The following is a 27,649-nucleotide window of genomic DNA, read 5'->3' as shown; positions in this document are numbered from 1 at the left end:
GTTCCTGAAAAGTAACTGCTTTCCTCCTGCGGTTTGGCAGAGACCTGGAAGCCTTAGTTTTTCCCACTGCCATAATTAATCAAACTTTTAATGTGTGAATGGAGGAGACCTGAAAATTAAAATAAGTAGGTGAGGTTCAAGCTTGTAGAGACCGTGATTTTTGTAGAATAGCACAAGGACTGCAGTGGGCAATATCTTGATCCCAGATACCCTGAGGTTAAAAAAAGAAAAAAGCTGTCTGTCAGTATTCTGAGTAGGAGTAAGTGTAACATTATTACAGACTGAGACTCAAACTTGAGTTCTCACCATGACTATGTTGGGAAGTGTAGGTCTGCAGGTGTGCGAGAAGATGTCTCAAGTGTGTTACCAGACATCCAAGTGGTGGAAAATTATTTTACTCACAATAATAGCACCAATTACAGAAGTGGAGGTGACATGGTCTGTGTTCCATGGCCTTGTTGAACCTCATACAATTGGTCTCAGTCCATTGATCCAGCCTTTCCAGATCCCACTGTAGAGCCATCCTACCGTCAGGCAGGTCAACACTCCCACCCAACTTCATGTCTTCTGCAAACCTACTGAAAGAGCACTTGATCCCCTTGTTCAGATCATTGCTAAATATATGAAAAAGAACTGGCCCCAACACTGAACCGTGGGGAGAACCACTTGTGACTGGCTGCCAGCTGAATTTAACTCCATTCATCCCAACTCTTTGGGCCAGGCCATCCAGCCTGTCCAAGCCATGCGCAGCCAGTTTCTCCAGGACAACACTGCAAGAAACTGTGTTAAAGGCTTTACTGAAGTCTAGGTAGACAACATCAACAGCCTTTGCCTCATCCACTAAGCGAGTCACCTTGTCATTGAGAAACACAAGGCTTGTCAAGCAGGACCTGCCTTTCATGAACCCATGCTGACCAGCCCTGATGGCCTGGTTGTCCAACATGTGCCACGTGGTGGCAGTCGAGATGATCTGCTCCAGAACCTTCCGCAGCACAGAGGTCAGGCTGACAGGTCTGTATCCTCCTTTGGGCCCTTCTGGTAGATGGGAGTCACACTGGCAAGCCACCACTCAACTGGAACCTCCCCAGTTAGTCGGGGCTGCTGGTAAACGATGGAAAGTGGCTTTGTGAGCACTTCTGCCAGCTGCCTCAGTACCCTTGGGTGGATCCCACGCACTTGTATATATCTAAGTGGTGTAGCAGGTCACTAACCACTGAAGTAACCCAGCCTGCCATCACTGAGGAGAGGTGGAGTGCCTTCTGCAGGAAGGAGTGTTTGACTGCTGTGCCAGCAAAGAGAAAGTTCATCAAAGAGTAGTGGAGGGTTTTAATACAGAGAGCACCAAAGGATTCATTCTCACCCCAGCCTAGACCAAAAGACCCCATACAAGGTTCCAGGCATGGCTGACCAGTTCAGGCCCTGCAGCAGTGTTCATTCTTAGTGCTATACCTGACACAAGGCAAGAGCTTTTCCAGCTTGGATAGATATATCTCTCTGTTGCTGAAAAAGGAAAGAGCCTTGTGTCACACATTTAGTCTAGGTTCAGATGCTTTTTCCTCAAGCAGGAATCTCCAAAACCCTTTAAAGCATGTACTCCTTTAGCTATAGGGGACATGAAAGCCCACAGTTTTCCTCAATTGGTCTTCTGAGAGAAAAGCTATTCTTCTGAACCTGGGCACTCTCAATTATGTTTCTTACCTTTGGCTTCTCAGCAACACATTAGGGACTTGAAGAGGGGGGATTTTAGGTGGGTTTTTTTTAGCTTCATGGTAGGAATTCCCCATGAGGAGGTTCATTTATTACAAACAAAAACAGAAAAGGAGATTTTCAAAATCTGGAAAAATCCCTGGTAATTGGAAACTGTTTATGTGCTGCCCATGTCTTGTTGGTAGTACAACAGATTTGTGTCTGCTACACTGAAAAAGCAGCAGAGCATAGGTACTGACATGATGAATTTACACCAGTCTGGTGACCCGTATCATGACCAGGGTCAGACAGATGCACTTGAATGACTTTGTTCTGGACATGCTCCTCCCTGCTGTCCTTCAGTGTTTGCCCTGTGTCAGACTGCACTGGATTATTCTACCTCCTAGCAACACTAAAATGCAAATAAAAGAGAGCACAGAAACATATGTTGGACATGCCCACCAGCCACGCCAGAGGTGGGGGCATTCAGTCTGCAATAACTAAGCCCCAGGCAGCTGGGCAGCCCCTTGTAGGCTACAAAGATGAGAGTTGGGATATTTAGCAATAGTGGTGGTTCTGCCATTTCTTTTTCTTGGGTTTGGGTTGTGTGTGGTGTGTTGCTGGGGGCTTTCTGTTTTTTGAAGGCAAATTTTAGCCTACTTCTCTGCTGGCTTACAGAAGTATTCAGGACATGTTTCTGGACTTCCACTTTTTTCTGCTTTGTCATTTTCTGTTGGCATAGCACAGAATCCATCTGGCACAACACTGTGCTTTGTGCTATGAATCAGAATGCTGAGCTTGCAGAAGACAATACAGTCTTAGGACCGTTATTCATTGTAACGCTTTTTTATATTATGTCTGTCTTAAAGGGGAAAGAAAGCATCCATCTTCAGTCTTGTCTCTCCCTTTTTCCATTCAGAAATGAAACGTAATGAATGAAAGTGTTTTCCATAAAGAGCACATATACAAAAGAGTATATTATGAGTATATATGTGCTTTCATAAACACAAAGGAAATATTTGAAATTAAACTTGCCTGTTCTTGTCAATCCCTGTTTTCTACTTTCTCTTTGGCATTTGAAAGCCATTTTGAAGAAAAAGGAACTCTTCCAGGAATATATTCAAACATATTTCACTTTTAATCTGCTAACACTGGATTTTCAAACCTTTAATATGTATTTGAATGAACTAAATTATGGCCAGCATATACAAGTCAGAATTAACAAGGCAGTATGTAAGGGTAATGTATAGCTTTCCTTCCCCCTTCATTCGGCCTTGGACCATCACCTGAGTCAGGCACTAGGCTAAGACTATTTGCTGCCTTTGTCTCAGACTTCCCTGTACAAACCAGAGCAAACCAGCTAAGCCTGGGTCCTCCTGTTCTTGCCTGAGCTGACTGACTCCTTACTCTGCAAACAGTCAATTAAGCAAATTAGAAACCAGAATGTGTTTCCATCAGAATTAAGACTGTAAATACAAACATGTCTGCAACAGTTGGTCAAAAGTGTTTATTAACATCCATGTTGCAGCAGGGATTGGGGCGATTAGATATTTTAAATCTTATAATTTCCATATTTGAATGAAAACAGTAGAATGAGCCCCATTCTGTCTGAAATGTACAGAGCAGAAACCAAAGGGCAGTGTGGGAAGGTAGATTTCCTTTACACACCTTCAAGATCTTCTGTTTTAGGTACTTTGCTAAAACACATGTTCTGCTGAAATGAACACTCTCCTGCTTCTCAGAGCCCCTTGCAGGCTTTTACTAACATTTTCTCCTCACAGGAGGGCAATCTTACCTGAGGCACAGTGTGAACCAGGGGCATTTTCCTTCCTTTACTGAGGGAAGACTTTATTTCTCCACCAGAACTCATCAGTCTCCGTTTTCACACATCTCAGCACAGGCCTATCTCCTTTTCTGCTCAGCCCCTTTGGGAAACCCACAGTGGCAGCCAGCAGAGTATTAGAAAACCAAACTCCTCATTTTCTCCTGGTGTGTCTTGGTGTGGTTTTTGGACAGCACACCCAGGAGTGCTACTCCTCCTATCCCGTGCACTGCCAACCTGTGCCCTTGCAGCTGTGCTCCCATCTTCTGGGATGAGGCCTGGAGCAAAGGCAGCAGTACAGGGAAAAAGGAAAAAAGGACAGCACAGCTGGTTAAGGGACCTGCCACCTGTGAACCCATCATGTTGCCATAGGGGACAGGCCAGCCCCTCATGCTCTCTGTAAGCTCCCTGAATTCTGCTTCAACCAACACCATCACATCCTGTATCCATAAGGAACTAGAGGCATCACAGGCAAAACCCTTCTTTTAGGGTTATGCACAGGATGAAGCCCCTCTGAAAGGGCTCTGGCACTGAGGTCAAGCCTACCCTTCAGCACTTGTCACACTGGCAGGCACTGCAGCACAGGAACAATGTTGCATGCTTGAGGAGTTGTTCAAGATCTTTAATAATTCACATCCTCCTTCTGCCAATTAACATATCCAATGCAGTGAGTGGAGCTAACAGCCCATTTTATATTGGCCAAAGAGCTGTCCCAAAGTCTCAGTCCCTTGTCTGTCATACTTAGTTGTGGAAATTATGATGGCACAAATAGAGGTTCAGGCACTGCAGGATAAACAGATGATGTAGTTGAAGTCTTAAGGAAGAAAATAGTATTTTCATATACTGGTTACTGGTAATAGTAACTCTGAGAAAATGGATTAAACATTCAGATCTTCCCCTGTCATACAGAGCCAGATTTATTCCTAAATGGAATGTTTTCAAAATTTCTAGTGGCATTTCAGCTGTTCATTAAAGTGTACTGTAGAATATAGTGACAATTTATTACATAGCTATAAAAGCAGTAGTAATCATTATAAATGCAAACCTTCAGATGTTGCTTTGTGTATGCTGTAAATCCTGTTTCTTTTTTATTTTTTTCCCCATCAGTACATCTAGTGAAACGGTGATTGTAGCAATCAGTAAGCAAAGAGCCAAGTCCTCCAACAGCTGCCAATACCCTAGTCTGTTTTATACAACAGATGGGAGGTTTGTGCAGGCTAAGATAAGTGGCCACCTGTAAAATATAGTTTTTGATATGTGCCAAACTGGCCAGTTGTATAGTCAGGAGCAAAACTAGTCAGAAAAAGAAGGCAGCTGTGCTGACCACCCACATCTGAAACAACAGGAAACATTTACTCTCATGGATGGATGCCCTGGTTTCCAGCAGGGTTGGGAAAACATTGTTATGCAACACTAATGTATTCAGAAAAATAATTTCTATGCCTTTTGTGGTGACTTTCCATGACACTTGGAGCATCCCATCTGATCTGTACTCTGGTAAAATCTTGCTGCTATGGGTGCTTGCATCTTACCATATCAATCTTTAAAAAACACCTGCCTCAGCACTTGCAAATTTCTGCCTGGCAATATCTGTGTGCTGAATTTGGTGATGAGCTGCAGTCTTCTTGTGAACTCAGCTAATCAGTGAACAGCGACAGCCCCAGGTGACGTATTTGACTAACTGGCAGCTAATCAAGCATATTTGAATTTTTCATGAATATTGGCAGCAAACTGTTCACAGCATATTCATAAAATACATTTTTAATTCATTTAAGAAATGCATTTCAGGCAATGCTCATCACTTTGCAGATCTGCAGAGGGGTGAAGTAGTTCTTGTGCATCTGAAAAATGGTCCGTTGAATCATTCATCCTATTTTATCTCTTTTAATTTGATATTTCTTTATTTTTTCATCAACTAACAGGCTAGAATTTTTTTCCAAGAGTTCCATGATTAGTGTCAGTTCTCAAAACGTTGCAGCTAATCACTAGTAGCAGTCAGTTTTCGTATTTTTCCTTGTTTTGAGTTTGAAACACAGCTAATTATGGTGTCTGAAAAACTTTCTACTTTTGTCATGTGGAATCAAATGGTATAAGGAGTCAAAGCACATGAATATGGCTGCTGTGAGTCTTGCAACATACACACAGTGAAAATAGCAAGCAGAGGCTTAATCTTCCTCTTGTGACAAGAGTATTGAGTAATTAGCATAAGTTTACATATTTTCACTAGGAAGGTGATTAGCAGCCAGAGAAGAAGGTGTTGTAGAGATGACCTACTTTTTATTATGATATTTTACCATTCAGAAACAGACCCAGTTTCTGAACTACTTAGGTGTGCAATTACACAGTAGAATTGTCCTCCCAAAATACGTTGACAGGTACCAGAATTGTGCATGCCACTGGGAAATTGCTCATACTAATTACCATTGTTAGCTACTTGAATATAAAATATCTGCAAATTCTTAAGGAATTAGAAATAAAATGGATTCTCTTCTTTCATGTCAGCTGTGTATGTATTTCTGAAGGCCAGGGGACCAAGATTAAGCTTGTAATTAGGTGGCAGATTTTTCTTTCATACACCTGCAAATACCCCTGTGAGATTTCCATTTAAAAATGGAAAAAATGTGTTAATACTGTAATTTGTTTACTTTGTAACACTTGGAAAGGATTAAAGATTTTCCAATAAAAATATTGAAGAATCACCCTTTAAAGTCAAATATGAAATACTGAAGTCAATACTTTATCCATTGATTAATTGTTTAAAAAGAAACATCCACAAAACAAACTGTATTGCATAAGAGGCATGACATGAATCACTGTTTGGGACTCATATCTTTATAGGACGCCTCAGATTGTGAAGACAGCACTTAGACGGCATTTTCAGAGGATAAAACATCCTGGACATGGCAGATTGTAGCAACATATTATAACCCTTGCTAGTTGACTTTAAGCACATGTGGCAGGAGTACTGAAGTTTGTGCACATTACTTACGGGGGCTTTTTTGTTTGTTTCTGACTACTCATGCATCTCATCTGTCCCTGGTACTGGAAAGCTAGGGAATGTTATTTCTTCAGAAACTGTTAGCAAACTGTGGTTTTAAAACTTCTAACTTGATATTGCCACGTAAAGCTGCTGTGCTAGCCTACATTTTCTAAACTTTCATCTTAAGCCAGGAATAGAATAAAATTTAAAGCACATACAGCTTTACTAGGAACACCAAATTCATGGAATTATTTCCCAGGTGAAGATGTATTGTGAGTGCATTTGCACATCATGTATGATCTCCCTGCCCTATTTGCCCATATACCAATGAGAAGCAGCCCTGCTGCATGTGTATATATGTGGGTGTCAGAGTCATAGCATCAACAGGTCTAATCAGCACCAGGTTTTCACAGAGGAGCAACCCTTTAGAGGAACAGAAGCCCTGTACTTCCTACAGAATACATTTCAAGAAGTGGATGTTCAGCTGATGCACTTGGGATTATGCAGCTGATCTTACTATCAGTCCTCTCCTTTCTTTACCCCGATCCTGGTGAGGCCATTTAGATTTGATGAAATACCTGTTTTCTTTTTTTCTCTTTTTCCCAAACCTCGCAGGATATCCAGTGAACACTCGCCAAAGCTCCAGATTCGGAGCCACAGTTACCTGAGGGCAGTGAGTGAAGTCTCCATCAACAGGAGCCTGGACAGCCTGGACCCCGCGGGGCTGCTGACGTCCCCCAAGTTCCGCTCCCGCAACGAGAGCTACATGAGAGCCATGAGCACCATCAGCCAGGTGGGTGACAGGCACCCACAGCAGCCCAGAAAGCAGCCCCCCTGCTGGGCAATAGAAGAAACTTGATTCTGCTTCTAGTGGTATCTGTTGCACATCACACCATTTTCAAAACGTTTTTGAAGAAGCAGAAACTTTTTCACATCGTCTTGTTTTGGAGAGGATAACATTTGAGAAGGCCATAACCTGCCCTTTGCAAATGCCTGGGTGGCACCACATGAAATTCATTCAAAGGCGCACTCTAATTTTCTGTTTTGGTTTTCCAAAAGAAGGTGCAAGGTTTTCTTAAGGATCTTGTGCTTAGTACCTAAAACTTTTTTAATGCCTCCATAAAATTAAAAATTAAAATTAAAAAAAAAAAACCACAAAAAAAAAGTTCACATGCTGAGTGAGATGCTAAAGAAACAGAAAGTTCACAATATTTTTAGTGTTTTATTAGCATTTTTAAAACTTTCTTTATTGCTCTTGTGTACATTCTTAACCCTGTGCACCTCTGATCTTTTCACCTATATAGCACAAATGTCACAGTAAATATATTTAGTGCAAAGGTATCATTGCCCTGAAGTTCCATGAGATCTCTTCATACTCATTCTGAACTAGGAAAAAAAATTAAGGGCACTGTGACACATTCAGTTTATGATTTTTGCCATCATAAAATAGCCCATCCTTGCATACAACATGCTTGTACAGTTTAATTGATCAGGGCTAGATTTGGAAGAAACACAGAAGTGCCAACACTCCACAGGGCAGTGGGCCAGTAGTTTATCTGCAAAATCCTGTAGCTCCTTGATATGATTTTTGGCTGGTTTTCTTAAGTGGATAATTTGGATAAATCACTTGGAAAAAAGAATTTTCTTGTACCAGACCAGAAGTGCAGCAGGCCAGTATATGTAGTGCCAGATACTGGCCCCTTATTATTAGTATGTCAAGTCGTTGAAATGTCAAAACAAAACCTGGCATCACCGATGCCAGGACTGTTCAAAATGAAGCTGTAGTTTGAATTTCTGTGGTATTCTATTTTTGGGCATTGCAACCTCAGACTGTATTTTATAGTGGGGCACTTCACACAGGGAATGGGCAGATGCTCTAGAAAGAGTGTTCTAGGAGGAAAAAGCAATGAAATTCAGGTCTCAGTCTATGAATATTAGATTAGGTTACTTATTTAACTGGACACCTAACACTGAAATAAAGCTGCCTGCCAGAGAGTGATTTATTTGCCAAAATGAGAAAGTTGTGTTGGGTTGGTTTTTTTTTAAGAAAGAAAAAAAAAAAAGCTTAAATTCAGGGATATTTTTTGGGATACGGCTATTCTCCACCACTGTAGGATTGTTCTTTATGATGTACTATCTACTACTCTTCTGTGGTCTTTTATTTCCCTTGGAAAAAATATGTTCTGCTCTTTGAGATTTTCCTTTTTCTTTATGTGTGGAAATACGCAGCATAGTGTTTTGCTTGGTAAAATTCACCCTAGAAAATAATTTATCTTTTTTTTTTTTTTCCACCACCCTAATACAGTCTTAGCTTCTCTTGCTATCTTGCCCTTTTTTCATGCTTGAAAGCTAAGAAAATCCTCAAATGATAGTTTCCATGTGCATGTTTCCTCCAGTTGTTATTATTGTACTCTAATGCCAAGTTCACGGCTCAAGAGAGAAGACCCAGTTTAGAAATATGAGCATCCGTTACTAATTAAGCCAAGGCAAAATGTTCCTAGTTCTGTTAAATCCGCAGCAAGGCCACGTGCTTGTGAGTGTTCTTTAACCTGCCTGAGTGCAAGTCTCTGTCACCACCTAGTGTCTGCTCCACAAAGGGTCTGAGGATTCCCTTGCATCTCTCCTTCCCAGCCGAAGGAGTCAGCCCAGAGATGTAGTTATACACACAATTTATTCCTGCAGCAAAGCTGGTTCCTTATCAGCCTCCCCTTCCTATCTGTTTGTTGCCACTTCTACTCTTGAGCTTCCCAGCCCCTCAGGTTTATCACTGTGATAGCCTATGAGCTGGACTGACTGTGTACCAGGGTTAAGATGACCTTTTCTTGCCTCGCTTCCCTCAGTGAAAGACTGATTTTTGGTTTTCAGTGTAATAGTCACAATAGCCAGAGGTTCTGCCTCTGCTGTGGGCCCAGGGTGACATTAAGCACTGCTATAAGGACTCCCAGCTTCCCACCTGTCTCTGAAGAACCAAGAGCCTAAACTCTGCTGTATGTCTACCTAAAGCCTCTGTCTTCCCTTTTTGTATATTTATTCATTTTTTTCCCCACAAAAATTGTTGCTTTGTAAAATGGGACGTGTTTATGTGCCATTCCCCCATTCTTCATGTGTGAAGGGATCTTCCAACAGATATTGGCCATCGTGCCACTGTGGCTTGTGAGCGTTTGCCCCGGGTAGGCCGGGGTGTGAGATTCACTGAACCTGCCCGTTCTTCACCTGCAGGTGAGCGAGATGGAGGTGAACGGCCAGTTCGAATCTGTCTGCGAGTCGGTGTTCAGTGAGCTGGAGTCCCAGGCAGTGGAGGCCCTGGATCTGCCCATGCCTGGCTGCTTCCGCATGAGGAGCCACAGCTACGTCAGAGCCATCGAGAAGGGCTGCTCCCAGGACGACGAGTGCGTCTCGGTGCGCTCCTCCTCTCCCCCACGTACGACCACCACAGTGAGGACCATCCAGAGCAGTACTGGTGAGTAACAAAAAGGGAAATCCAGAGGGGTGGTGTAAAGGGAAGGTACCTTTCCGTGCAGCTCCATCAGATCAACGATGAGCTCTTCTTTGTCAGACATCAAGCCCCTAAGTGAGGGTGTACTTCATCAGGGAGCTGGACAGATTAATCAGCCTAAAACTATGCACAGATCGAGGCTGATGCAGTTGTGGTGCCTCCTACATCCAAGCTAATTTATTTTTAGCTGAAAGCACACAGAAGGAAAGTCCAAGGTCATGTCTTCTCTCACTCTCCTCCCCAAAAGAGCAATCACAATTTGGCAAGGCTGAGCGAGAAGGCTCTGGGTTAGCAGCTCTGCTGGCTCTTACCTGCAGATGAGGTACATATTTTTTCTGCAAAGATGAGGTGATCTTTGTCATTTCTGTAAGTTGCAAGTTATTGGATGTGTTGTTTAATGGCTCAGAGAGACTGTTACAGCTCTCTAGGCCATATCTCAGAGTTGGGAATGTCAAAAGGAAGAAGGGTTCTGCAGTTCAAATTATGCATGTTCACATCCTGCTGCTATTCTTTCTACAGTTCAAACTATTCAAGGCTTGCAAGAGGGAGAGGTTTTGGTCTGAATGTGAGACTGACAAACCATCCTTTTAATGTTTGAGGTTCCTTTTCTTTTGGAAATAACCATGATGAATTCCACATTCGATCACCGAAAGTGGTGCTAAAGGGGAAGAAAAAGCAAGTCAGAACCCAAAACCTAGATCTGTCTCTCTCACTCAGGAAAGCAAGAGGCAGGAACCATTACGTGTGTGCTTTTCCCTATGGGAGAAAGAGAGAGGCTTTCTTTCTTTTGGCTGCTCTGCATCTGTTCCAGCTTTACACAAGCTTCATTTACAATTCGTATACTCTTTGTACTCATGGCTAATACTGACTATAATAAGTATTTCACCACACTTACTCTACCTCTTTTCCCAGTTCTTTAATTTTTGTTTTCTGTACTTTAAACTTTTTGCATGTTATCTCACAGATGCAGTTGTTTACACCTTGTAAGTTCCTTATCTCTCACTTCAGTCTTTTTTAAAGTTGCTTGTCAATTGGTTTATGTCATCAAAGGACACCGCCAATCCTTTTACCAAAATTGTTCACCTGAATTCATTATTTTTCTAAAAGTATTGAGGTATGTACTATAGGAAATACATTGGCAGTACATGGCAAACACCGAAGTGTTTTTAGCAAATGCTGCAGAGCAGTTCTCATTTAAATCAGTAACCCTTAAGAAATAGTATGCATGTGGCAACATTTCTACTGTAAAAGTAGTTCTTGCATGCTTGCAGGGTTTGCACCATACCACAAAGACAGGATTTACATAAGGTATATATTTCTTCAGTGTACAGTATTAGCTTGTGTCAAATGTGTTCTGAGACAAAAGCTGAAGGATGGGAGTTTTCAGGGATTTTTTAGTGTGCATTTGCCTTGATTAGATCACCTTGGGTACTCCCAAGTGTTTTTTCAGTTCTTTGAGAATGGGTTTGTTAACACTTTTTCCTTTATAAAAATAACGGTAATCATTAATCCAGAACGCAATAACAGTTTTTTAATTATGTCTATATAAGAGGTTTTTTCTGTCACCTAGAAAAAGGGTGCCTCTGTTTGGGGAAGATGGTGTATCAATGGAGAAGGCTGGCTGTATGTATCAGTCCAAAAAAACTGAAATCCAAAAAAAGAAAATCATTGTTGTAAACTGTCCCTTGTTTATGCTCAGTTTTTTAGCATAACCACAAACAGATGTTGGTCTTTTTTCTGAATAGATGGCTTTATTAAAATATCATGTGAACAAAGCTATGATATTGAAAAAAACAATCCAGTGGGTCTGTCTTGGGTTACTGCTTCTGTAGTCAGCCCCTTAAAATGTAGAGAAAGGAACAATCTGCAGCCCTCTCTTTGGACACCCATAGAAGCATTTAAAGACCGCTGTAGGTACCTATTTTCTGCTGTGTGAAGTGTACTGAGTTATCATCTTTCCCATTTTTTGTCTTGGGCTCCCAAGGGACCATCCCCTGAACTAGTAGCATTTCAGGCAACATGTCTCTTTTACCACCTGACTTACATACCACTATTGGTTTAATGGGGATTGGAGCTGAATTAATTCCATCCAAAGACATCTATATTGACTACCTCACTGTTGCCTGTCACTGGCTCACAGAAGAGAAATAACATGAAAGGTATCTTTGATAATTCCTATTAATATCAGCTTCGATAAAATGGGAAATGGCACAACAGCTTCACAGATGTGACAAAATGAGAACAGTATCTCAGACTCACCTCCACTGAGGTGATGTTTCAAATGCTTTTGTGGGAGGCAGAAGAACACATGATCTAAACTACGATTCAACATCCCAAAATGAGAGAGCCCCAAAAACACATCTGCCTGTTCAACCAAGCAAGGTTCCTTTCATCAATATTGGCAATTCTCTAAAGTAACTGGCTTTTCATTCACTAATGCACAAAGCTGTGATCAGCATCGATGCTGGAAATTTCTCTGACTGCTGTAAGCGCAGGAAAATGCCAACCTGATGATCATAGAAAAAAACAAGAGAGCTGCCTGTCCACTGGCTTCTCTTCCTCCAGAGCAATAACCCACAATTTTCCAGGACATCTGGATAAAAATATTAAGCAAGGACTGTGGACAAAAATCACGCATACCTCTGCTGTAAGCCTATACTGCAGTGATTATAGCCTTGGGTTTTAATTTCCTACTGGTCCCTGCCCAACTGGTGGCCTCAGCAGCCTGTGCTGGTCTTAGTGCTCTCTCAGCAATGCTGGGAGAGAAACTGCATCTGTCTGAAACTGAGCCCCGGTGTGAAAATGGGGTCTTAGGCACAAGCCTGTGGTCATCAATGAGATGAAATGTTATACTGTGAATGGGGAAAAAATCCTGACGTCCCCAAAGTGAAATTTCTGCATGTATCTGGGAGATGAGTACTTTTGTTTGTGAGGCAAGCTTGTATGTGAAATGAAATTTTATCCTTGTTTTTAAGTGAAGGATTTTGAAATGAAGAAGAATTAACATGATCTTACCACTTTATCTAGAAAGAGAGTCATGTGGGAAGTAAGAGCCACATTCACAGCTTCATTGTGCTTTGAAAGCCAAGCAGTTGAAAAGGTCTGTTCACCCTTGTATTTGCTCGTTCAGCATCGGTCAGACCTGCAAAGGCAGCTGGGGTCCTTCCCTGGGAGCAGGACTGTGCAGGCTGTGGGCTCCAGCATCTTTAGTGTGCTGGCATATATTAGACACCATAGCCTGCACTAAAGATTACCACCTGGGTCATTTGGTCTCTTCAGAGGAATCTAATGAGGTGTGAATTATTAAATTATTTGACCCCGGGTTATTTGCAAACGCAGCCATTGTAGCTGAAACTCTTCAGCCAACAGATTCAGTCTCTAAATAGGTAGCCTTTTAACAGTTTTAGAAGTCCATAAATCATTTCAATGAGCTTAAAGAATACAAAAATTAAGAATCAAATAAATGTCTAAAGAACATTTTTCACCGACGTTTCTTGCGTCTGTGTTTCTAACCTGTGTGTGTGCAGTTGTGCATGTTTCTTTGCTGCCATCAAATCTTATGACATTGTGAGGGCTCAGACATTAACACATGTGGATACAAGTATGTAATTGAGATTGGATATGTTTAATTTGAAAGTGATGACTCTTTAATGGAGCTGGAGCAGAAACATCAGCAAAAACTGCAGTAGATTGCAATGTGTTTTCTCAATAGCTGACCTATGTACAGTCAGGTAAACAGGAATATCAAAGTTATCTGCAGCATCGCCATCTGGCGATTCTCAGGAATATTGCACTTCTGCTTAGAAGCAAAACAAGCAAATATCCCAAGGAAACCATGCTGTGTAGCCAGCAGGTTAGAGAAGGACTGAGAGTTATCACAGCTCATGCTAATTATGGTGCTTCAGCTGAGCAAGCTGTTTTGCTTCCGTTCATTGGAACATCTGACCAAGAGGGGTCAGGTATTTTGAGGAAAATCTCTAGGGGGCTGCCTAGCCAATTAAAAAAAAAAAAAAAAAAAAAATTTTTAAAAATGCAAGCAACTTTTAAAATAGACTTGTGCCAGGTAGACTTCAAAAATAAAATCAAATCCTGTGGAGAAGGAAGCTGTAACTGATTGTATGCCAGCTGTGCCCAGGCTTTTTTGAACTCCTCAGAACTGTCCTTTCAGAGAGTGTTCTGCCCAAAATGAAACATGGAATTAGGATTTCAAAAGACATTTCCAGCTGAAGCTAGGACTGGTTTCTGGATTTGTACCAAAATTAAGATATTTCCGGAGAAGGTCTGAAGAAATATAACTAAGTTAAGGCCTTCATGCAGATGTTAAAAATTAAATAGATTTGAAGAGTGTAGAAAACTGTTTGACAAAAATTTGACATGGTTCATTTCCTCTATTTCCTTGAATAATTCTGAAATGCAGTCTGCTTTTGGATCCACTATCAAATTGCTTAAACCAGCACTTTAAAATGTTTTCCTTCACTAATGAGGAGCTGACCTTGGAACAGAACACTATTTCCAATTTCAGAGGCATCTGACTGTAGCTGGAGCAAGTTTTGTCTTGTCTATCACAGAAGTCAGCTTTATGAATATGAAGTTTCACATCACACCAACAAAAAACATGTTTGTGAAGCTAGTGAAATTTTTTAATGAGAGAAACTCAGAACAGAGCTCTTGCTGGAACATTTCCAACTGACTTAAAGCATGATGCAAAGCACTCATGAAAATTGCTCTGATAATAAGTGCCTGAGCAGAAGCAGGACTGAGCCATGAGAGTCATCCATGGAAAGGCTACCCAAACTTTTGGCAGGTTGCATCAGGTCCGTTTACATGTTGTGTAGTTTTATGCCTACAGAGAACAGGAATTTAAATAAGTTTGATAAATTCCATTTTACCTTTTGGATGCAAGATCTCTATGTTCTGAAGACACATGGAAATTTGTGGCCTGAAAGTCAGGGATTACTGGAACAAATACTACGCAGGCTCCTACTTTAGGAATACTTGGTAGTTACAGCTGGTTTCCAATTTAAGTGATATCATGTAGTGCAATGCATTACGTCAAATTCTTTGTCATTCTCCCTAGTTCTACCTCTTTTCTATGTGTGAAGGCTTGTAGTGAGAGGACAAAAGGTAATGGATTAAAATTGGAAGAGGATAGATTTAGGTTAGATGTTAGGAAGAAATTCTTTGGTGTGAGGTTGATGAGACACAGGACCGGGTTGCCCAGGGAAGTTGTGGCTGCTCCAACCCTAGAAGTGTTCAAGACCAGGTTGGTTAGGGCTTTGAGCAACCTGGTCTAGTGGGAGGTGTCCCTGCCCATGCAGGGGATGTTGGAACTACATGATCTTTAAGGTCCTTTCCAACTTAAACCATTCTATGATTCTATGGCCTATTTCTGTTGTCCACTTCTGAAGCATAAAGCTTAGAAGAGTTTAAAAGTGGTCTCCAAAGTTATAAATGTGTTTCAAATACAGGAAACTGAAGAGCTGTACTTCGGTACAACTTTAGTATACCCTTTGGTATTCAGTCTTTGTTTACTTTTCTTACTCTTGATGTCCTTGATAGGCTTCTAAACTTTTGGGCTAAGGCTTTTAGGTAGCAATATGAGAAAGTTCTTAATCATGCAAAATGGCTGGAGGGAGAATGGCTGGAGAGCAGTCCTGAGGAGAACGACTTGGGGGTGGTAGTTGATGAGAAGCTCAACATGAGCTGCCAGTGTGCGCTAGCGCCCAGAGAGCAACTGCATCCTGGGCTGTATCAAAAGAAGTGTGGACATCAGGACGAGGGAGGGGATTCTGCTCCTCTACTCTGCTTTGGTGAGACCCCACCTGGAATACTGTGTACAGCTCTGGTGCCCTCAGCACCAGAAAGATACAGACCTGTTGGAGAGGGTCCAGAAAAGGGCCACCAAGATGATCAAAGGCCTGGACTGTGAAAACAGGCTGAGAGTTGGGGCTATTCAGCCTAGAGAAGAGAAGGCTCCAGGGAGACCTTATAGCACCTTCCAGTACTTGAAAGGGACCTACAGGAAAGCTGGGGAGGGGTTTTTCATCAGAGAAGATAGTGAAAGGACAAGGGGTAATGATTTTAAACTGAGAGAGGAGAGATTTAGGTTAGATACTCAGAAGAAATTCTTCACTATAAGGGTGGTGAGGAACTGGAATGTGTTGCCCAGGGAGGTTGTGGATGCCCCATCCCTGGAGGTTTTTAAGGCTGGGTTGGATGAGGTTTTGTGCAGCCTGATCTAGTGGTAGGGTTCTCTGCGCATGGCAGGGGGGTTGGAACTTGTTGATCTTTAGTGTCCCTTCCAACCTTAATGATTCTACGTTTCTATGATTCTAATTCAATTTTCACTTTATGAAGAAATACAACAAAAACTCAAACTTTTTCTTTGTTCTGGCTTATTTCCAACACAATGCTTTTGTGATGGCAATGACAGAAGTGAGCTGAATCAGTAAGCTGAAGACATGTCCCAATTTATATAATGGAATCACATTTTCGGTATTAATTCCTCCTAAAATAGACTACTGTGGTTGCTTTTAGCTACAGTTGTCTTTTGGGAAGCAAGGCTTATACCTCTTTCCTGGAGAGGCTGTGCTTAATTAATACATCCAGTCTGTAAAAATAACTCAGGTTGTTCTTTTTAGTGTGTGCTACTGTCCAGTCTTCAGCAATGTGTTGCCACCCCACCTACAGCAAGTTCCATGTGATTCCTTTAAGACGAATCTTAATATTTTGGTTGTCTTCAGATATAAAAATTACAAAGCTCTCTTGAGCTATAAAATACTCCAAGAAGTTACAGATGAGATATTTACTGATGATGGGTTTTTTAAAGTGACTGAGTGATTTTGGATTATCAAAAAAACTAAGTAAGAATGTTTAATAAATGGATTTAATGAGTAAATCTCTGCAGGGGCTCTCTTGTACTACAGCAAATTGGAGCCGTTATATTTCATCATGTCAGTAATTCCCATTTCAGAGCCCAGATATGATGCATTAAGTACTGGATCCAGTAAATAATTACACATTTTCATGCTTCCTAAATAGGTGTTTATGCAACAGTCTAACAGTAATTGGCTCTTTGAAGCTATGGTGAACTATGGGGTGTGTATATTATGAACCACTTTTTGAAACAGAGGCTGCTTTTTTTATTTAGCAACACCACAGATAAACCCAAAGAAAATGTGGCAGCAAAGCAATCTATGCATTAAAATAATAATAATAATAACCAGCTACAGAAGCTCTGAAGTGTACACAGAGATGTGATTTACTCTTTTTATTTCTTGCTATTACACTGATCTTACTGCACTACTTCTTTCAATGCTCAGTTACAAAGCACAGTGCAACTCAAATACTGGGATCCTGATGTTGTTTTGCAAAGAGGGGCAGTCGAGCTGCCATTACAGCCTAATAGTCCCTTTTATCAAAGGCACACTGTAGGCAGATGCTGGTAATCTGTTCTAATGCCTCAGCCTTTGTCTGGCCTCTCAAGGCGGGAAATGGATGTGTTGGTCTTTGGAAATTGTTTTCCCTTACTGAATTTGGCTTTGGTTAGGCGGGAGAGTGCTAAATTGCATTCCACTTAAAATGCAGTAAGCCATCTGAGCAGAACAATTCCTAGTTGCTCTGATAGAGGATTTGAGCTAAGCTATCAGAGTAAAAAAAAAATTTAAAATAAAAAAAAACAAAAAAAAGCAGTAAATAATATCATAGAACCCTCTACAGTGACAGATCATTTGCTGGTTCTGTTGAGAAAGACGCCTGCTTTTGTCTCTCCACAATCAAAACGATGGTGGCTCGATAACCATTCTTTTTGCTGTAATGATTTTTCAAATTAATTCTGTCTTTAGCTAAACTAAAATGTAGATCTGTATCCTTCTGGGAAGGTTTAGATGGGAATCTGAAATTGTAATAGTATAGCAAAATAGATGCTGGCAGACTCTGTTTAAACAAAGAAGGCTATTTCTGTTCTTAAATTCCTTGCTTTCAATTTCTTTTCACTCTTTTCTCCTGAACTTTGCTAAGAGTCAAATAAAATTATGTACATCTGTGATGGAAAAAAGCCAGGGTCTCAGTAGACAAAAAGTAAACAAGCTATGAATAAAACCCAACCTATCCATGAACTACTAGCCCCAATCTGCCAGCCTCAGGAAGTCCTGAGAAAATCTGCCAGTTTCCATTTTGCTTGAAGGGTAATTTACACCCAAGTGACAGAATTAGCTGTCGCTTGGTGCCATGGCCTTATGTTGTCTTACTTGACACAGTTCCCTGAGTTCTCATGTGACATTTTACCATTTGCCTCTTAAAAAAAAAGAAAAAGGAGGAAGCAGGAGAAGAAGGTATTCAGAGAGATGGAAGTGGGGTGAGGAGAAGTATTGTGCCTGTGTTGGAAGCTCTGATAGTGTGGTTTGCCAGCCTGCATCCTCTGATCTAGGTGAAGTCTGCCATTGTCTTATTCCATACTTCCAATGGACCAGGCTCTGTTCTTAGACATATCACTTTATGCCATTTCTTTCCCTCTTTGGGATGTTGCTATGGGGAAGTTAGATCGTATGATATTAATGCACAGCTAAGGTTAAAATGCCTATTCACTTTTCATAAAACGGGAGACAAATAAGGGCAAGAAGTCATTAATTAAGATTTTCAATACTAACACTCACCCTTCCCAAATCTTCCTCTAAGACTTGATCTGCAGCTGAAAAGCTGCATCAGGTTCACCCAAAAGTGTGGAATGTCATTTTGTGTAATGGGCGGTTGTGTTTAACCTCACATCTGCTACTTGCAGGTCAGTCCTTGTCTATGCCAAGTCTGCAGCCTACAGCACATCAACATCTGTTCCGGCCTCGCGTGCTTGCACAGATTACACACGGTATTATGAATGAGATCACCCTCCCGTAATCAGATTTACCTTCCCAGTCATCCCCTTTTTCTAGACTTCAAATATGTGCTGCAGTCCTGAGAGCCTGCTTCTGTCAGTGCTAACAGGGTACATAAATAAACGTCTCCCTGATGGAGAGCATGTACAACTAAGTTAGTTGAGAAGATTCACACTGAATATCAAGACTGATCTTAAATCCTGTGAGCTTGGGTGGGATGGTTAATAGCTTGTAGGGTGAAGAGGTACTCAGCCTGAAAGCATGTGAGTGTTGTTTTTTTTTTATTTAATAAAATATAATAGCCCACTCTACAGGTGACACACAACCGATGGAGAAAACTTGTGTCTTTAAATAAGTAGGGGTTAAAGCAGTATTTACTCTAAATATTAGACAGTTTTTTCCCTCGTACAACATACCTCCTTATATTGAAGGGCAAAGATTTTCATGGTTGAGAAAAAAAGGGGAGAATAAGTGAAAAAAGGTGAGGGAGAAGGACAAAGTAAAAACAGATTTTTGGGTAGCAAAGTGGGCCTTGAATAATTTCATAAAACAAATGTTCTCTGCACATCAAAAATCATTCATTTCAACAAAACATAGAGTCAGTAACACCTTTCCCTGTGTGATTTGTTGGTGGTGAGAAATGGATACACAGAACTTTTAACCTGAGTTTTGCCAAAATGCTTTGTCTTCTCTTTATTCATTAAGCAGATAGTACTTGGTCTGTAGAGTAGGTGGAGATGATGTGCTATCTGTTTATGTTTTATTGATGGTGTTTGATATCTCAGTGCCACCAGTGTTGGCACTTGCTGTAGACCATGTTTTCTGGTTGTGATGAGCCTCCAGTTTCTTTGCAGGCAAGAAATTCAAAGGTACATAAGATGGTCATCAAACTAATGGCATCCAGAATCCCATTTTTGTATTCAAAATGCTGGCAAAACTAAGGAATGGTAAATAATGAATGTCAGGTAACAGTCAGCATGGGATAGGAAGCATAAATAGCTGTGAGAACCTATGGGATAACTGCAGCAGTTTTGGAATTTCATCAGGTGAAAGTTCCCCCATCTGCTTTGCAGATACATTTTTTTTTATATTTTAAGTACAATATTGCAGATCAGAGCAGTCTGTTAAGCTGCAAAAGTGAGACAGATCTTTCTTTTCCTGCTAATTTTGCTCATTGAGGGTCTAATTGTAAAATGTGCTGAGTGTCCTCAGCTGCCAGCATTGTAGAATCAGCTCATGATTTCCATATGCCTGGTGTCCCAGAAACATCTGGCTCCTCTATTTCACTGCAGGTGCCTTCACAACCACAAGAGTCTGGGTCAGGAACATGAATCTGTTGGAATCCAGTTTATGATATTTTTAGAATATACAAATGTAAGCATTTCCAGTCCTATTTCTGTCAAAAGCTTAAACTGTGCAGCTAAATCCTAAGGAATAATATAGAAATGGTTTCCGAAACAAATTTCTGGGCAATCTTCTCAAATGCTGTGGGATTTTTTTCCATTATGCTGCTACAAAAGATGAGATCCTGGGAAATGTCAATAAGGTAAGTATTTACCCTTTTCCTGTGTTATAGTAGCAGACAAATTTACAGCACAAGAAAACCTGATTTTTACCCAATGTTAAGATTGTTTGTGTTCCACTCATAAATGGAAGAGATAAAAGGGGCAGCTGGATGTTTCTTTCTACACCCACAATTAGCAAGGACATCACACTCAGCAGAATGAAATGGAGCAATCTGGGGTGCTTGGCATCTGTTGTCCATACATCATATTGTAAGTTGACCCCTACCACTGTTTTTCATATACACACCCTAAATGATGACACAAAAAGGTCACCCATTACAAAACCAGCATGTCTCCACTGAAGAGATTATTTCTATTTGCACTGCTACCATGTGCTTTTCCTGCAAATGGTTTTCTCCTCACATTCTCAACACATTAATTTTGGTACATGCGTGTCCTGTATGACCTCTGAAGAACTGGGCTGGGAGAAAGCTAACTTGGCCTGCTATGGCTGATGAGGAGAGGAAGCCCTGCTCCATCTTTAGCCAGCTGCCTCTCCAGCATGCATGGAGAAGAATCAGGGGGTTCTTTAGGGTGGCATTGTGGCCAAAGCCTATGCAGAAGCACATGGAAGAAAGTCTTTTTAGCCCAAGCCAGAACCTGTTTAATTACAAAAGGTTGCCAATTACTACCACTAACGTCCAAGAATAAACAGTGTAGTTGTCAAACATCATCACTGTAGTAATTTAATCATGGGTGCAGGATTATGCATACACCTGGTCTAGACTTCCTCTTTCAAAACCACTCTTCTTTTTCTCACTATCAACATGATTTTAACTTCTTTGTGGCTTGAGGCATTGTCAAATTCTGATACTGAACTGCACTGCCTGCATTGGCATCATCTGGCATCTCCTTTTACATCTAATTTTTTCTCCTGAAAAATCTGTTATTGTTACTGAAGCGTGATATTATGCTCCCTAGAAAAAAGAAAGAAGCCCAGGGAAATTATTAATTCAAGCTGTCAGTAATAGCTAGCTCATTCATATTGTTATGAAAAACATTTCACTTGTATAGTAAAACTGGTGCATGTTTGCTTTTTGATAATGTAGCAGGAAGAGGTGGCTATCCTTCTGCTGGGGCAGTTTGTAGAAATTTTGCAAAATGTGAATTGATGTAGATGTTCCTCAAAGTGCAGTAAGTCACCAAGTCATGGCTTTTGATCAAATTGCAGGAACGTGTTGCATTTCTCAAATATGCTTCACTGAAAAGAAGCTCACATTGCAAAAGCTGTAATGTCATTAAATAATTTTGTAGAGTGAGGTCTGCATATGTTTCATGTGCTGCCAGTGCACAAGTCATCTTCCAGACAACTTTCTGCTATTCACTTTAGCTGGTTTGCTGATTCTTATCAGATTTTCTGCTTAAAATGTGTTTTTGTAAAGGACCTTGAATTTAATGCACTCTGAGTCATCTTTACTCTTACTGCAGATTTCCAATTCTATCTCCATTGAATCCATATTTTAATAGGTGGCTGATGTTAAAGTCAACTGGCATGTCTTCTCCTAGACTTGCATTTATACTGTGATTTCTCTGGCTCAGACTCTGACAACACCCCACAATAATCAAGCCTGGGCTGTTTGCCGTGCTTGACAGAAGTGGTTAGTCAATGAAGATTTGCTTGGGGACAAATTGAAACTAATGGGATAGCTCATTTACTCAATAAAAACTGCTGTTTAGTAAGCTATATCTGATGCCCTCGTGACACTCGTGTCAGTCACCATTTTTCCTAGGCTGTTTATTCTGATTTTTACAACAACTCTATAATACTACTTTGGAGAAAACCAATGAAGTCTCCATACTCATTTTTATCACATGGTCTTTTACCTTTTACCCTTTCCTGCCTACGAAAAATACAGATGTCTTTTAGTTTGTCAGCCAGCAACACCTCCAGCAAACAGACTATTTTTTGAACCAACACTATGACATTGACATTTTCGCAAAAATAGAGGGACCACCATCCAATAGTGCATAGCTATACATCCTAAGACTAAGGATGTGCTGCTAATCTGCCTCTGTTTTAAAGATGAAAATGAGAATATCTGAAAATTACATGATATAAAAGTATTTGCTGCATCTAGTTCAGTGGTATGTACAGAATAAACGGCTTTTCTAGGTAAGAACTCCCAGACAGTGTCCCAGATGCCTTTTGCCCACCAATTATGGGATATAGGTGGAGCTGTTGTTGTTACAAGACTTTTAATTGAACTTCCATCTCTACAGCCAGCTCTTCAATACAGCTGCTTTCTCTGGACTCGTATCCATAAAAAACATATTTTATATCTGCTAAATGCATCATTTTATCATAATGTTACTGGTTTGCGGCTCTCCCAGCTGTGCACATACATATTAATCATGCGCGGCTGTAACAGTCATTTCCTCACACTTTTGCCTATATGTTAATTTTCTGGTTTCTCCCAGTGGCATTCTTGGTAAGCACGAAGGGGAGCTCTGTGCTTTCACAGTCAAATGTTGGACAAACTCGGCAGCTCCAGCAGACACGTGTCATTCCTGGCTACAGAAAGGGAATGGGTTGCATGGGAGGCTGCAGGAAGTGAAAAGGAGATGACAGTGTTACAGCTCTGACAACCTGAGAGATTTTTCTGGGCCCCTACCAGTAATACAGATCTTTTCCATTCTTTTCCTTTTTCCTTAAGCAGTGGTTATTTTAGTGGTTACAATTGCAGTGAGGCCATCTCAGCAGACTAGGTATAGGTGGCTTGTAGTACTGTTGCAGCTAAGATCAACCACCTGGTCATTAACTGTAATATCATCGTGTCTGCAACATCTATAATAAAAGAAATTCTGAGAATTACCAGAGCATACTTTATTGAAGGAAGGAGCATTGCTAATCTAGAGACATAATAAACACAGCACTTTTTTTTTCTTACTCTTTCTGCCTGTGTATCATTATCTTTCAGACAAGCTGTCCCTTTTCATAGCTTCCTGCTTTTGTTTCCTTTTCCTTTTATCCTGTTTCATGTTGCGGATTTGAATAATTATGTAACAGTTTCTAATTTTTGTTTTGAAAGAAGTTGTTTTTCACTCCTGTAGCTCTGCTCATGGTTCTTCAGCTGCTAGTCCCTGGGCCAGCAATGCCAACCTGTCACAATCTCACTGTCCCTATTCACTGCACTTAGTGGAGTTAAGGGCAACCCCCACTCCCTCCCATTCTCGTTAGGCTACATAGCTTGTTCTCTGTGTTAATGAGTCATTTGAATCTTATCAGAATTATTATTCCATCTTATTAGTACTATCTCCACTCGAATTAGGTAGCAATGGGAAAACTCCAAGCCGTGGGTTCCTTGCATAATGAGAAGCATGCAACCAAAGAAATCACAAGAATTTGATTCACAGCAATGTGACTGCTCTTGTGACAGGGCAGAGTTCAGGTCATGCTGGCAACGAAGCACCACAGAGAGGCTGCCTTACAAGAAAAGCAGTTGAGCTTTAGCTGCTTTTTGCCTTGCAGCTTGCCAGGGATGAATGCATCTGTGGAATTCAGTGATTTTACTTCTTGAAATGAAAACTTCTGTTGAACAGAAGCTTGTGGGCTCTTGGAGAAGTGCTGGTAGGGCAATCCCTATACATCCTTCCACTTTCTAACCTTTAGAGAGAAAAATTACCAGTTTTGTAGAAACTAATCAGCCACATCTCCATTTCTTTTAACAGGATCTTCGTTTTGCATAGACTAGATTGAAAAAGCAGATTGCGCAAGAGTGTTCCTTCTGGCCACTTGAGGAATTTAACAGTAGAATAATAGCTAATTCTTCATCCTGCATATAATTATGGCAAATTCTGCTGAGAGGAGCAATTTTCTGCAGTCTCCGTTTTCCTTTATCTAATCATATTCAGCAGGAAGCTTTGCCAGTGATCTGACTGGCTCAATTCCACTTCATGATTGTTCTTTTACAAAAATCTCTTTTTGAACAAGTTGCTACAAATACAGTACAATTACAGTATGTTGTGTTCTTTCAACTTATAGATTAAAAAACGTAACATTTATGGGCAAAAGTAAGGCCTCTGTTTCATTCTGATGCATGGACTGTGTGGCACAGGGTTGAGTTATTTTAATAACTACATATGCCAATTTATCTCATTTCATGCCTTCAGGGAGCCTTTATCTCATAAATGGGTCAGAATTGGCCGTAACTGCAGCACAAGACAAAACTGTTAACTAGGTTTAAATGAAATACAATTCCCTTTACAAAAATTAGGTTGATAATAACAGCAGTATCAGGAATCAAGCCTAGTTCTCATATCTGAAAAGTCATGAGCTAATTTTTTTCTTCTTCTTTCTTCTTCTTTTTTTTTTTTTTTTGTGTGTGTGTATTCTAATAGAAATGTTAAAAATCCTTATTGAACACTGAAAGCAACACTGTTGCTAAAGTGAATTTTGCTCATTAGTGAAAACATCCTAGATAATCCTCTTTGGATATCAGAAGTAGATCCATTATTTCATGTCTTTTGAAGTTGAGCAGCAGAGGATATCTGTGAAATCACAACAAAATCATGCAGGTGTGCTTGGCACTAGTTCCTTTATAACCTGAGTGCCTGGTGGGCTGTGATGTGTGACCGTGCCACACTGTCACTTGCAGCAGCCAAGGCGCAGCTCTGAATTTCACAGCTGCAGCAAGTGAGAGGACACACAGATGCAAGGACTGAAGTCCATCAGGGTGTGAACTCCAGCCCAGCATGAACCCCTTCAGTGTGTCCTTTGTCTTTCACTTCTCTGGAAATTGTGCAATCGCCGTGATACCATCATTCCCTTCATTTGCAAGAATGAAAACTCTTCTTGCAACATTTAGAACAACAGAAAGACTCGTTTGGAAAGTGTCAACTAGCAAGCATTGTTGAAAGCCTAAGAGAGGGCATTATCTGCTGCAGCTCCTGCTTCCAAGAAGACTGACATCTGATCCTGGAAACAAAGAATGTGAAATGATGTTTTTGATTTGGAAGGCTAATGAAATATTTCAACAGGTGCTCTGCTTGAAGCGTTCCCTTTCTATTGCAGAGGTTTGCAAATTTCTTACTAAACAAAGCTTGCTTTCCTGGAAGCTGCTGTTGTGCCTCCATTTTATTAATTTTTAATTTCTCGCCTTTATTCAATCTTGAAGGATTTTTTTCCATGGATCTTCCTCTTTACGTTACTTGAATCAATCAATTCCATTGCTTCTACCCCTAAGTGAGGGTACAAATTGTCCCCAGGCAGAAAGTTCCATTCTGAACTCATATTCCCCTAAAGTATACATGTTTGTGGTTTTGACAAAAATAATTTCAAACTACAAATTAATAAATGAGAACTTTTTTTTAAGGTAATGCAAATCTCAGTCATAGCTTTACTAAAGACAAATTATCAAAATGAGATGTGGCTGCTTCCTTCTCCAGCATGATCATTCTTCACCAGCAGGAGTCATAGCAAGCACTGCTGCAGCTCTCTGACCTTTCCCATTGATGCAGGTGGAGATCACTTTTGCAAGACCTGAGAACAACTAGTTCTGCTTATGCATATCATGATGTAACAAAGGGGATCACATAAAGCAAGTAGCTAATGATTTCTTCCAGAGATCTTTACTCAATATGTGGATGCTTGGCACTCTAAAAGTCATTGTGCAGCAAGCTCGCTTCCTAGTAAAGAGACTAAAGCAGAATGCAAACACTTACCTGTCTTCCATGGTCATCTTTAAAAAAGAAAAATAATGCATAGTATTCAACAAAACGGTTTTCTTTCCAATGCTAAAGAAAAAATTGTTTTCCTTCCAATGCTGAGGGAAAAAAACTCACAGACCCCACACCATGCCTACGTACTTTGGTTAAAGAAAAAAGCCTGTGTTGAGATTTTCACCTAAAACCCTGGAAGACAGATCTTCAAACAAAGGACCAAGGTTTCACCTAAGTGAACTCTCTTGGTGACCTGCAAGAACAATGTGTCTGGAAAAGAAAACAGCAGTCATCTCATAGGATGCCTATAAACTGCTGATGACTCTGGTCATGGTAGATGAGGTGCCCAAATGGCACTTTGGTAAGCTTGGGACTAAAAGTCAGGAGATTGGTGATGGTTAAGGCAAGATGACTAATGGCATTTTGTGGTAGATTAGTCTCAGCATATTCCTGAGCCCAGAAAGATCCAGAAAAGCTTTTAAACTCAAAAAATAAAAGTTTTTCTAGACTATAACCTGAAGTACTTTGTGCTTAAAATACAGAAAACTCAAAGTGACTCAACAAGACAGCATAGAAATTTAAAAAGACAGTATAGAAATAAAAAAGACTATTGTACATTTTTAAGCTGTTGTCATTTGAGGCCAAAGGTCATTTGTTCCAGAATAAAGATCTGTACAAAATAAAACCAGGGAACTGCAGCAATAAAGAGAATGGCCTCACAGTTAAACCCATGGAAAGTTGCCCTGGAGAGCTGGATGTAATGTTAAACAAGTCATTTCATGGAGATGTCACAGAATCACAAAATGGTTTGGGTTGAAAGGGACCTTTAAAAATCAGCTAGTCCAGCCCCTCTGCTGTGAGGAGGGATATGTCTGCCTGCTTTGAGATCCTTGTTTTGTAGGTCTCTGGCTGGAGATGCAGACTTGATTTGTGGAAGTGCTGAGAACTGAAGCCACAAGGTACTCTCCCTTGCATGTAGGAGGTGATGTGATCTTGCAAATTAGAGAACATCTCAGACTGGGCACAAAAAAAAAAAAAAAAAAAAAAGCAGATAATCTTAAATTTTACAGTTCTACATGTCATTTCCCCACCTTTGAAATGGGAATAATTAACCTCCCTTTTCCTCAGATGGGTACATTTAAAATATATTACCTTTTCTGAAAGAAAAGGCTAGCCACCAAGAACATAGTAATTCTGTCTTTTGGATGTGGTGTGAACTGTGTTTAGTAGATCTCTGATGGGACTGCACATTGAACAAGAAAGAGAAACCCCTGAATGAGAGAGCTGCTGATCAGATGAGCATTGCTTTGCCTGTGTACTGATTCAGTAGCCATTTTGGAAACAAATAGCCAAGGACGCTAAATGAAGGCTTATAAGGGCTGTATTTTTTTACATTTGAGTACAGGGCATTTATTGTTCTTCCAGGATCCTCTAGGAAGGCTTATGTGCCTCATGCAGATGTATGGCTCTATTGATTATATAGACAAATATATTATATACATTTTATACCTAATCTTCTGTTCTCTGATATCTCTCTAATTTGAATTTGGTTTAAATTGTAGCTTATGCCCC

The 27,649-nt window shown here is 40.5% G+C and overlaps 1 protein-coding gene across 1 annotated transcript in view; it reads left to right on the top strand.

The window, feature by feature from the left end:
- The window catches only part of DLGAP1 (discs, large (Drosophila) homolog-associated protein 1), a 139,668-nt gene that overhangs the window by 38,176 nt on the left and 73,843 nt on the right, over positions 1-27,649 (top strand). The window contains 2 exon segments of the mRNA XM_010006858.1: positions 7,104-7,281; positions 9,708-9,948. Coding sequence (XP_010005160.1) covers positions 7,104-7,281; positions 9,708-9,948 — 419 coding nt within the window.

Source organism: Chaetura pelagica, unplaced genomic scaffold, assembly GCF_000747805.2.
Source record: "Chaetura pelagica isolate M959 unplaced genomic scaffold, ChaPel_1.0 scaffold109, whole genome shotgun sequence".
NCBI lineage: Eukaryota > Metazoa > Chordata > Aves > Apodiformes > Apodidae > Chaetura > Chaetura pelagica.
This window is presented reverse-complemented; position numbering and strand designations above follow the sequence as displayed.